The following is a 12,916-nucleotide window of genomic DNA, read 5'->3' as shown; positions in this document are numbered from 1 at the left end:
TTTCCCAAACTAGGTCAAGGGAAGGTGGCGGTGGGAACTGTTTCTGGATTAACACATTAACTGCCATGTGAGTTGTATTTAACTCATGCTAGTTTTGAGCCCGGGGCCTCGTGAAGCATTTGTAACTTAAACGTCTCCACCTTGGGAGCCGCCCTCGTCAGCTGTTTTTCAAGTTGCAATTAACTCACGCACAGAAAACAAAAAAAATTTTCATTAAATTAGAAAGGATCGTTATGTTTTCGAAGTTTTTATTCTATTTTCGTAATAAAACACCCTGACTTCAAGGAAAAAAATTTTTTTTCTAGTGTGGCAGTTAATGTGTTAAGAATTCAGGTAGGCTGACAGAGGTCAGGAGAAAGGAATAGTTGAGCCCTAAAGTGAGTATTCAAGGATAGTTAATAGGGTTTTTGAGCCACTTTCCTCCTCTTTTATTTTTGTTATTAATGGAGCACTGACCCCTAAAGGTCATTCTCCTCGCCTTATTTGAAGCAATGTTCTTGCTCGCCCACAGCATGTAGCACTTGGGTCAGGAAAAGCCAATGACCAGATAGTTGCTTCCACTTGAGAAAGCCTAAAAGGTGCGGCACTAAATGTTCTACATACATTCTTTCTTATAATTTATTAAATCAGCGCCAGGTGGAAGTTATTCCCTTCTTACCGATGAGGAAAATTGATTAAGATAGAAGTAACTCCCACGGGACTAATTTTTTAAAATTGTTTCACTCAGACTTATATTCCTTCTGCTTTTGCTTTGACAGCTTTTCATCTTAGAGCTAAACATTAGTTTTGTTGGGCTTCCAGAGAAATTGGCCACCTTAAAAAATAAATGACAAATGAAAGTCATTTATTGCACATCTAAATATTTGCTTTAAAACCTAAATTACATTAATAGTAAAATTGTTTTATTGTGTAGCACACAAACGAGGTGGGTGGGGGGGTGTGTGTGTGTAGGAATTGAGTCACTTAAAGTCCTATGAGAGATTTTTAATTACATTGTTTTAATTTTCAAAAAAGTCCTATGAGAGAATAGTGGTAAGTAGCAAACCATTTTTCAGGAGCCCTGTTAGAAACCTTTCCGTGCTTCCTAAGGCTGCCATAGAACAAGGCATGGGCTTTGAACCCAGAACTGCATCCAAATCCCTGTTCCCACTAATGAGCTATGTCATCATAGGCACTTTATTCAACCTGACAAGCCTGTTTTCTCACCTGAATTATGGAGATAATTACCCTCCTACTAAAGGCTGTGAGGATTAAATAAGAGTCCCTCACATAAAGTGCCTGGCCCATAGCAGTTACTCAAAAAATGTTAGTTGCCTTCCTTTTCTATTCTTCATCAGAACCAAGGGCTATCTGCTTTGGACAGGTGCCTCAATTAAAGAGAAGTTCACACAAACAAAAACTGATGAGGAAAATCCATTTTCTTGTATCACATAATAAATACATCAATGACATCTGAAAAGTCTATATACAATCTGCATTAATACTCCATGCACCTTCAAGAATATGTACATCACCAGAATAAAAATTTAAAATGGTCCTCTCATATAAGCCAATTTAAGTGACAAGAGGCATAACTGCCACAAATATCAAGAGTAATTTTTCTTCTTCCCCAAAACTAACTGCATCTCAATATGGATGGAATTTCTTTACAAAAGAAAATCACAAGATTTTCTTAAAATTTTTTTTTAAATAACAGGGGATACTGAAGGGGAGGGATCAGTACTCTAAAAACAGGTTCCAGGTATCTAGAATTCACATGTGCTATTCATTTTGTGATGAAACACCAGTAAAGGACAAATCAGACTTTGTTTATTAAAAAAATACTTTACAGGAAAAAAAAAAAAACCTCTATGCATTCCATTGTCCTATTTTACAAAGAAATAGCTTAACAATTTAACACACTTAGACAGCTACAAAAAAGCACTGTGTTAAAAGGATTATTATTCACACAAATTTAGATTTAAGACTATTCATTAAAAAACCTTTTTAAAACACTCGTTAATGTCAATAAACAAACTAAGGCCACACAACGCAAATAGTCCGCCAGGCAAATTATACATTTCATCTATATGCAAAGACCTCTTAGATAAATTAAAGCCACAGGAAAAAAAGTCATAGCTGCCAATCAAAATGAAGTTTAGTCACAGAAAACACTATTACATGAAAATTTACAACATGTGATAGTAAGTAGTACATAAGTATTTCTTTAGAGAGAATTGAAAAGTGCTATATTTTAAGAGACAGTGGTCTCAACTACATGCACAAGTGGATCCTAAAAATGTATGAAGAAAATGGAAGGCCATAATATTTATGGAGAGACATTTGCTTTTAAAGCAACAAACTTTCAAGATAAGGATAGGTCCCTTACGTGCTAAAGAAAAACATAGGTATTGTGCATTTCCTCTACTTGCATGGCCAATAAATACAGCTACAACCTGTTTTAAAAACAAAACTTAGCACAAATGTTAACATCTGGCATGTGCTAGTGAAAGGTTCTTTTTTAAAAACCTGTAGCAATGATAAAACAGATTAGAAAGACACAAACTCAATTATCCTAAAGGTAAAAATGCAAATAAATTTTTAATGGAAATACGAATGAAAATATAATGGGCTAATATTAATGATTAAGAATATATTCACTAAGGGTTTTCATGGATTTTGGAGTCTCATTCCTATATTAGCTTTCATTCTAGACAATAACATTTATATAGGGAAAGGCAAGAAGCCAAAGTTTCCCCAGTCATTAAGTGTGTCTTTTATGCCTGTTAAGACTGATGCAAGACATCTTTTCCTAAGGTTTAGTAAAGAACTTTATTTAATAAACTCCTTTTTCCCCCTACAAGAGTTTGTAATATTAGTCAACTGATATTCCAACTGTCCCTAAGGGGAACGGGCACTTTTCAAGTCTTTAATTAAAAACTATGAAGTGCCAGTTTAAAAATTCTAAGTATTAAATAAGCAAATTAAAAGTACATTTAAGCCTAGGAATTCATTTTTAAAGAGTTAAAAGTTTAAGGGGAACTATTAATAATATGCAGGTTTTTATTATTGCTTCGTGAATTTGGACTATCTCTTTGTATCATAATCCTACTCAGGGCATATCTTGATAATTAGAAAATGACTTCTGGGGCAGGGGGAAGACTTTAATCCTTTTTAATGGATACCGTAAAATCATTCTACTTAACTAAGTTAGGAAAATTCATTTATTCTGTCCTTTCCATAAGCATGTTTTAAAAATATCCTTCTGCTCCACAAAATACTAAAACTTATAGCCACATTCTGCAAGTAATCTCAAGAGTTGGCACAACGGATAATATACCAAAAAGGAAGATCAGCTTAAATTCCAGTTACAACTTCACTGCCATCACTACTTTACAAATCAGAAGACGCCAGATTGCTCCATGCCTCACTCCACTAAACCAAGTAATTTTATGATTTAGAAAAGTTGTGATCATTTGTATCACTAAACTAGGATACAGCTTCAAAAGCAGTAAAAAACTCAAAACTTCTGCTTTTATTATATTCGTCAGTCTTTAAAGCATGCTATTAAAATCTAATACTCACATAGGACATTCAAGGTTTCCAGATACATTACTAGCTAAATGTTTCTCTCCATTCTATTGCAATTCTAACATACAATGAATTTATTAGTACATGATTTTTTAAACATTTTTAATACTTTTAATGTGTTTATACCGGAGGTGAGGGTAGAATATTTTATAAAAGGAAAATGGGGATTTGCTTTTGATTGTAGGTCTTTGCAGATCCGCTGGTTCCTGAGAGATTATACACAGTGCTGGCTGTCAGGAGACAGTCTCCTTGTTTATTAGCAATGACCAGCTTAGATGACAGATGGCATCTGCTGGATGGCAAGTGGGAGATGGGGAAATCGGATCTTGGAAGACAAGAAAAATAAAAAAAACTTTTTGCTTTAACAACCTTGCTCTTCATGATTATTTTAAAAAGCAAATGTTGCCTGAGAAGAATTTTACTTTGCACAGCCTGGTAAAGCTCTATGAAATTCTTCTGGACAGAAAAATAATAACAAGAAATAACGCACACCCACACACTTTGTGTTTAACACCCTCCCCCAAAAAATAACAAAAAACACCCTCGAAGGCAGGTCCCTTAAAAACTAGTCTTGATAAACTAGAATTTATCCTAGAATTTATACCTAAGATTTAAAAACACCCCTGCAATAATCACATTACCTTTCATACCATTCTAATTACCTTATTTACAAAGATAACTAAAGCCAACATCACTTCCAATTCATAAATGGTTTACACTGAAATGTTTCCCTATTTGTCTTCATCCTTTGTAACAGAGAATACATACATATACATATATATAAGGAATAATACAGATTCTAACTAATCACTGCAGTATTTGCTGATGGTTACTTTTCTATCGGTTTACACAGTGACCTCTATACTTTGCTAATATGCTTTTAACTACACAACAATATTGCACAAAGTAATATTTATATAAGATTTAACCTATTTCAGAATATTTTAGAAATAATTCATATTTGATATTTCAAAAGATGCAGCTAAGTTTTCATGGTGACAGACATAATAAAGCAGCATCTTTTTTGCCTATGTTAATGTAAATATTTCAAATCTCACCATCCAGGAAAACAAAATCTCCAAATTGCACTGTAACCAGGTAGATACAAAAATCTGGTCTTAGGTGTGGGGAGTACTCTTCCTTTAATAAACAAAAGGCCTACTGTATTATTAACTAAGAGAAAGTATAATATGTATAGCATTAACATTCTAAAATAACCGAAAGGTAGGACCACATTAGCTATATGAACTGTGCCTGTTTGAAAAATAAATTGAAATACTCAGGCACTAAGCATTAGGCTACCTGAAACTCTAGGATGAAGTCTAGTGCTGTGTTCCTTATTAGAAAATAGCAACACAGAGTAATAGTAAATAAACCCAGGTATTCGCCAGTTAAAACTGTGGAGTGTCTCAATAGTAGATATTCATCATGAAGAAGTTGATGCCAAGTAACAAGAATAGTTTATCCTAAGTTTGATGCTCAAAATATGGCAGCCTCATCAGAAAGATTGCTATAATTCTCTAAGTTTTATATTTGTAATCAGTTTAGGAAGCAAAAGTATCCACACGAAATGTGAGGATTCTAGGAAGCAGAACAATAGAGTATCGTATCAACAATAGAGTATCATGTCTCTTTTACCCAAAATATCTTCCATAGTTACCATATATTCTAGAAGAGATTAATGAACCATGGATAATGAATGACCAAGGACTATTCATCTTCAGATTTTTTTAATTGAAATATCCACTGGGCTTTAAATAACAGATACAAAAAAGACAGTTTGGATCAGAAAGTGCTGTGCTTTCTCTTTTGTTAAGAAACCAGAGAGCCACTGATTTTCCTTAGAAACTACTTGTTCTTTGTGGTTAGAACTAAATAACTTACTTGCCCATATACCAGATGCAGGAAGTCTTTCCTGCAACCTATGCCATTTTTACTGTAGAAATTGAATCTGTGCCATAAAGACACAAATCCTATACCATAAATCTGATATATCATAAAAACAGCAAGAATGGCAAGAGAAAAGGCAAGATAAAATTAAGGAAAGTGAATCATTCACCAAATAAGAATCTGTTATTCCAGAGAATTCTCATTTTGATTTGAAGAAGAGATTGAAGTATTACCTCACACCTTAAAACAGAAAGTAGCAGCAGACCCACTATTACATACTGTACTAACGGGATAAGATACAACTCTTAACTTTGCATAATCTGTGTAAAAAAGATATGCTTGACATTTGTGGAATGTCATTTCTCTTTATAGAATTATAGGCAAGATTTCTCCAATAAAACTTAACTTAAGCCAGTTATAAAACTATAACTTCACATCAAAATTTAAAAAAGTTAAAAAATGTGTTTGAATATGTACATATCACACAGGAGTGCTTGAATGTTCTTGCAGATTGTGTTGCTGGTCAGAGTCCAGTCTACTTTCTACTTTTAAAACTGGGACAGGCTGAGTCTTCTGATCTTGCTGTAGATTAAGTTCTGATGAAGGTGGGAAGGATGATGAAGCAGTTGTCAAAAGCTGCATCTCTGTACATGTTTCTTCAGATTCAGTTTTTATCCTCACACATTGGGAGTCAACTTCTAATTCTTGCTTTCCAGTTAAACCACAGTCCACGTTAGAATTGCTTTCTGTGTTTTGAGTGGCTTCTACAACAGGGTGGTACTGTTTAAGCCTTATATGCCAGGCTAAGCTGCACACTGCTGACACTGTTTTGAACTGATGAATGACATTTCTAGGGATGAAGTAGATATCATTGTCACAAAGCTGAATTCTAGCATAACGAATGCCTTCCCGCCTCATTTGGTTTAGTTTAGCTTCATCCACCCACTGTACACACTAAAGAAAGGAAAAAAGTGGCATGAGACTTTAAAATATAGAATAATTTAGTCACATAAAACATAATTAGCACAGGAAAACAGTAGAGACAAAAGGTGGTATAATGACAAAGTTAAATAACACTAAATGATACATAACTTTCTAAATATTCCTGTAATGCTTGAGAAATATTTTTCCTCATATTAAAGTCAGGATGGCCTAGGGAATCATTTAAATAAGTATCTCAAAATACAGCTAAATATCAATATTCTTTGCCACATATAAGGGCAACACTTTATCTTCCCTTTCAGTGTCATTCATCCATTTGCAGTTTAGGACACAAAGTACAATGGGGTTAACAAGTGAAGACTGCCTAGGACTGAGCAGCCTGGGCCCTCTGACCAGCCCAGGCCCACCTGGCATCCCAAAGATTGAAGAGATCTCAAGCATTCTGCTTGGGAAGCTGTTTCTTTTTTTTTTTTTATTTCAGCATATTATGGGGGTACAAAAGTTTAGATTACGTATATTGCTCTTGCCGCCTGCCCCGAATCAGAGCTTCAAGCATGTCTATCCCTTAGACGGTGCGCATCACACTCATTATGTACATATACACCCATCACCCCCCCACCACATCTGCCTGACACCCGATTAATGTTATTCCTAAATGTGCTCTTAGGTGATGATCAGTGAAACCAATCTGATGGTGAGTACATGTGGCGGGAGGCTCTGTTTCAGTGATTTTTGGCACCCCTCCTCCTAGCCTTTAACAGTAATACAATTAAACTCACTATGCAAAATAAAATAGGTGTAGACAATTATTTCTAATATCTTACTCAAAGGGTAATAAAAAAGCAAGAGTTATTACCTGGGAAACTGGGGGTTCATGAAGGTCTAACTGAAGTCTCTGTACAACGTCAGTAAAGTCCTCAGCATGAAAACAAATCACATCTTTGGTTATGCGAGGTTGGTCACTCCTAAGATTAACAAACTAAGTTTTAGAAACAAGCATGTCATAATGAAAAATGATAGAAAATTTTAATTTTTTTGTTCTTGGAAATGCTACTACCAGCAAAGAAATAGATGCACAGGCTTCTAAGGACTTCAGTATACAATTTTCAAAAAATTAAAATTAAAAACTAGTAAAACGAAAAAACCCATGAAAATCAGATTAGTTATTGCAAAATTAAAACAACAATGGCTAAAAAGAATAGTTTTATTCTAAATTGGTTACATTTGCTGTTCTCTACTTTGCATCTCTATGTCCTGAGCTGCGTTAAAATTGGGCCCCAACTGAATGTAAAATGGTACAGCCGCTATGGAAGACAGTCTAGCAGTTCCTCAAAAAATTAAAAATAGAGTTAGCATACGATCTAGCAACTCCACTTCCGGGTATATACCCAAAAGAATTAAAAGCAGGGACACAAAGATACTTGTACACCCATGTTCATAGCAGCACTATTCACAATAGCCACAAGGTGGAAGCAACCCAAGTGTCCACTGATGGATAAATGGATTATACCACAAAACGTGGCATATACATACAATGGATTACTACTCAACCTTAAAAAGGAAGGAGATATGAAAAGGAGAGGTTCAGGGGGAAAAGAAAAGAAGGAGATTCTGACACTTGTTACAACATGGATGAACCATGAAGACATTATGCTACGAGAAATAAGCCAGTCACAAAAAGACAAATTACTGTATGGCTCCATTTATATGAGGTATCTGAAGTACCGAAATTCACAGAAACAGAAAGTAGAATGATGGTTACCAGAGCCTGGGGGTGAGGGGAAAAGGAGGAGCTGTTGTTCAATGGGTACAGTTTCAGCTTTGCAAGATGAAAAAGTTCTGGAGATCTGTTTTACAACAATGTGATTATACTTTACTCTTCAGTTTAAAAATGATAAAGATGGAAAACTATGTGTATTTTACCACAATTTAAAAATTGGTCTCCAACCTTTTAAATAGAGCCCACATTTTCTTAGACAATGTTAACCAACCTTGCAGTTGAGTTACTTACCATTCACCAAACTGTACAGCTTTCAAAACCCCAACAGCAGCCGTACTCTGCCAGTCAAACCCCTGACCTACATGATCAGCATGAGCTCTTGTCCTATCTTCAAAGAGGACTTCACGGGGTTCACTGGTCCGAGGTAGGTACTGGAGATTTTTAATTTCATTCATTGATCTGGAGTTGATTTGGTTGTGAAGCAAAGGGAAAGCAAGAAAGAAAGAGCCCCCCAAAAAATTATCAATAACAATAAGGCACAGAAGCAATACCAGATTTAAATAAGATGAGGGCTGAGAACGGTTCAATGATTTTGATCATTAGCATTTAACACACTATTTATAATGCTTAATGTGATTACCTTCCTCTTCCTGTAGGCCATAATAAACTAGGAGCTATATCTTAGATTAGGCTCAAATGTAGTATTGCTGTCTAGCAACAGAAAATGCAACTCAAAGTTTAAGGCTGTATGCTTCTTTACCCTCAGTCATTTTCATTTCTAACTCTTAAAACATTCTACTAGAGATCTGATTCAAGATGGCCAAATAAACATCCATGTTATCTCCTTCAACATTAAAATGAAAGTAAAAGGCTTCAAACTAATAATGGAGGGAGAGAGGATTAGATGGGGGAATGGATGAGCATATAAATGAAACAGAATTGGCCAGGAGTTGAAAGCTGTTGGTATTAAATACATGGGAGTTTATTATATTATCTTCTGCATTTTTATATGCTCAAAAATTTCTAAATACAATAATCTAAAGGTGATAGTAAAGGAATAAGAAGCAAGAAAGGAAAGGAATTAGTGAATAAGCAGTATCAACAAACTCCTGCAACACAGAAAATGACCAGAGTCTTAGACTAATAAAACTGAGCACAGAAAGCCACAGGCTTAGAATACACAAGAAGGGATCAGCAGCCAAAAGGGAAGACATGCCCAACAGACTCTGGACAAGGCTGACTCCAAATAAACAGCCAGCTAGCTAGCACTGTGGGAGGCTAAGGCAGGAGGATCATTTGAGATCAAGAGTTTGAGACCAACGTGAGCAACAGCGAGACCCTGTCTCTACTAAAAAGAGAAAAAAATTAGCCAGGCATGGTGGTGCATGCCTGTAGTCCCAGTTACTTGGGAGGCTGAGGCAGGAGGATCACTTGAGCCCAGCAGTTTGAGGCTACAGTGAGCTATGATGATGCCACTGCGGTCTAGCTAGGGAGACAGAGTGACTCTGTCTCAAAAAAAATCCACACACAACCAAAACAGCCAGGCATAATAATAATAAGACAGAAATGAAGTGACGCTGAGAAAAGAGGAATTAAGGTGAAATTCTGCAAATATGTCAGTCATTCACCACACCTGCAGGTAGAAATGCAGACAGTGAAGCATTTACCCCATGGAGTAGACAATGGCTACCCAACCAACATCCATTCCTTACCTTGATTTTCATTAGGCATCTGATCCTACCCTTGATGTGACCTAATTCACAAACTCCAGAGGTAGATCTTGATGAATTCTAGCAAATTATGGTAAGCTCATTTCCCTGCCAGTGACTGATTTCAGAATAGACATGAACTATGAACTGATTCTGGCTAATAGTAATGAAAGAAAATCTGGTGACAAGAATTCTGGGAAGTTTCATAGCTCCTAAGAAAGAAATACAAGAAAAGATAGTCTCCTCTTCTATTAGATATAACCAGATCCAGATGTGATGCCTAGAACTGCTATAGCAGTTCCAGCAACCACAACAGGAGAGCCAAGTGTGAATACAAAGCCTAGGGCCTTTGCATCTAGCCTAGGCAAAGAGAAGGATAAAGCAGAGAAAAGGAAAGGACCTGGTTCCTTGATAATAGCATTGAGCCACTGTCCATACGGTGCCTGGTGCCAACCTCTCTGGACTTCCTGATACAGAATATAACAAACATTTTATGAATCAGTTTGAGTCAAAATTGCTTATACAAAAACATCCTGATAAACTTTCAGCCAAAAAAACTGCATGTTTCTTTAAACACACTGTACTTGCCATAAAAATAGAACATAATCCTCTGACATTTGGACACATCATTTAATGTCCACTTCCATGCCTGTTCACTCTAAATTCAAACCTATCTGTTGACAAGCCCCAACAAGATATAAAAAGAACTCCCAAGAAGGCCAATGCTTTATTCCAAAACATCAATCGGTCAACTAAGAATCACTAGATATATTTGAAGTTGGCAGACTGACAAAGAAAGACCAAAATAAACAACGCTAAAATTTAAAAATTCAAAAGAAAGGTTAGAAGACAAAATTCAAGTAAATGTCTCAATCAAAAGCAAAAAGATAAATAACAGGAAATATGAGTATAATCATACCAGGAGATCTATTATTCAACTAGTAGTAAATATAGATCAACTAGTAATAATACTAGTATTGTTTACTGGTGTAGATCAACTAGTAATAGATCCAGAGAGCAATGGAGGGCCAGGCATGGGCTCATGCCTGTAATCCTAATACTCTGGGAGGCTGAGGAGGGAGTATCGCTTGAGCTCAGGAGTTCGAGACCAGCCTGAGCAAAAGCAAGACCCAGTCTCTACTAAAAAGAGAAAAATTAGCCAGGCATCATGGTGTGCGCCTATAGTCCCAGCTACGTGGGAGGCTGAGGCAGGAGGATCACTTGAGCCCAGGAGTTTGAGGTTGCTGTGAGCTAGGCTGACGCCATGGTACTCTACTTAGGGCAACAGAGTGAGATCCTGTCTCAAAAAAAAAAAGAAAGAAAGAAAGAAATGGATAAGAAATTACCAAAGCAATTAAGCTAGAAAAATTCTCAGAAAGGAAAGGAGACATGAATCTAGAGCAATGCTGAAAATCCTAAAGGAAAATACAACCTCTGGACTCCAGCTAAACTATTAATCATATTTAGTGACAGAAAAAGAAATTTTCAGACATATAATGACTCAAAATACTTTCCTTTTCTTAGAATGTTACTTGAGAATGTGCTCAAGCAAGAGAAGGAAATAAACCTAGGAAGACAACCACCATACAATAATGCAGAAAAGCATTAAATGGGAAGTCCTAGGATGATAACCGTGAAATAAGCCTTCCACGTTGAGACAGAATACAGAGCTTCAAAAGATTTCCATGGGCTGGGCATGGTGGCTTATGCCTGTAATCCCAGCTACTTGGGAGGCTGAGGTGGGAGGACTGCTTGAGCCCAGGAGTTTGAAGTTGCAGTAAATCTATGATCATGCCACTGCACCCCAGTTTGGGTGACAGAGCATGACCCTGTCTCTAAAAAAATAAATAAGTAAAAAATTTTTAAACAAGATTACCATGTAAAAGACTGATGTGTTAGAGCAGATTGTATGAACAAAATTCTTGAAAAGACTTGAGGATATGATAAAATGACAGAATACATGGTAATTACCATCACCCTCAAAAAAAAGAGGTTATATAAGAAAGCCACAGTCAAGTAGTTGAGAAAGGCAGGGTGGTTCTAGAAGAAAGTAATGTATCTTAAGCAATAAAGGTAATGGAAGATATTTAGGATATAGTCAAGAAAAGCTTATGCCCCCACCACAAAAAAAGAGCAATCGGAAACTATAAGAAAAACAGAACTTTTTTCTAAAGCATGATCCAAATATAAAACTTTTAAAAATGTGGCATGGTTTTGAGTATCTAGATGAAATACAGGAAAGAAAGATCCTTTTGTATATTCATCCTTTGAGTGACAACATAATATTGGAAACTTAGAATAAGAATTTTTAGTCCACTAGCTGCGTCTGCAGTAAACATAGCTACTTATAATATTATAAATGCCATTTAATGGCTTTCAAATTTTAGAATCCACCTATTGACAAAGCATGTGAGACATAATTATGGTTTTAAAGCAGAATATGAATTAACCTCAACTGACATAAAGAAGTAGAGAAGAAGAGGATAAAAGCAGGGGTCATCTAACTATTCAGAGAACAAGAGGAAGGAATATCTATCATACCAAGAAGTCAAAACCCTGTCAAAAACTTTGTGGGCGGACGGGCACGGTGGCTCACGCCTGTAATCCGAACACTCTAGGAGGCTGAAGAGGGAGGATTGCTTGAGCTCAGGAGTTCAAGACCAGCCTGAGCAAGAACGAGACCCCATCTCTACTAAAAAAAAATAGAAAGAAATTAGCTGGACAACTAAAAATATATAGGAAAAAAAAAATTAGCTGGGCATGGTGGTGCATGCTTATAGTCCCAGCTACCCAGGAGACTGAGGCAGGAGGATTGCTTGAGCTCAGGAGTTTGAGGTTGCTGTGAGCTAGGCTGACACCATGGCACTCTAGCCCAGGCAAGAGAGTAGTAAGACTCTGTCTCAAAAAAAAAAAAAAAAAAAAAAAAAACCTTTGTGGGGGTAATAAAGGCATTATAAACAAATGTTTTAGCCTCTAGTAAAAGTTAGTTTGCCTCTGGGAGGGAAAAGAGGACAGGATTTTTCATTATAAGCTCTGCCATACTATTGGATTTTTTAAAAAACTGTGTGCATGTGTTTCTTTAACT

General features: G+C 36.2%; 1 protein-coding gene across 1 annotated transcript in view; it reads right to left on the bottom strand.

Moving 5' to 3' along the window:
* Window positions 1-1,787: 1,787 nt before the first annotated feature.
* RSBN1 (round spermatid basic protein 1) overlaps window positions 1,788-12,916 on the bottom strand; it is a 52,133-nt gene continuing 41,004 nt past the window's right edge. Inside the window, exons 5-7 of the mRNA XM_069478954.1 lie at window positions 8,414-8,581; window positions 7,259-7,367; window positions 1,788-6,414 (exon numbers count right to left, since the gene is read on the bottom strand). Coding sequence (XP_069335055.1) covers window positions 5,941-6,414; window positions 7,259-7,367; window positions 8,414-8,581 — 751 coding nt within the window. The 3' untranslated portion in view covers window positions 1,788-5,940. The remainder of the gene's footprint in view (window positions 6,415-7,258; window positions 7,368-8,413; window positions 8,582-12,916) is intronic.

This window comes from Eulemur rufifrons, chromosome 8, assembly GCF_041146395.1.
Source record: "Eulemur rufifrons isolate Redbay chromosome 8, OSU_ERuf_1, whole genome shotgun sequence".
NCBI classification, from domain to species: Eukaryota; Metazoa; Chordata; class Mammalia; order Primates; family Lemuridae; genus Eulemur; species Eulemur rufifrons.
This window is presented reverse-complemented; position numbering and strand designations above follow the sequence as displayed.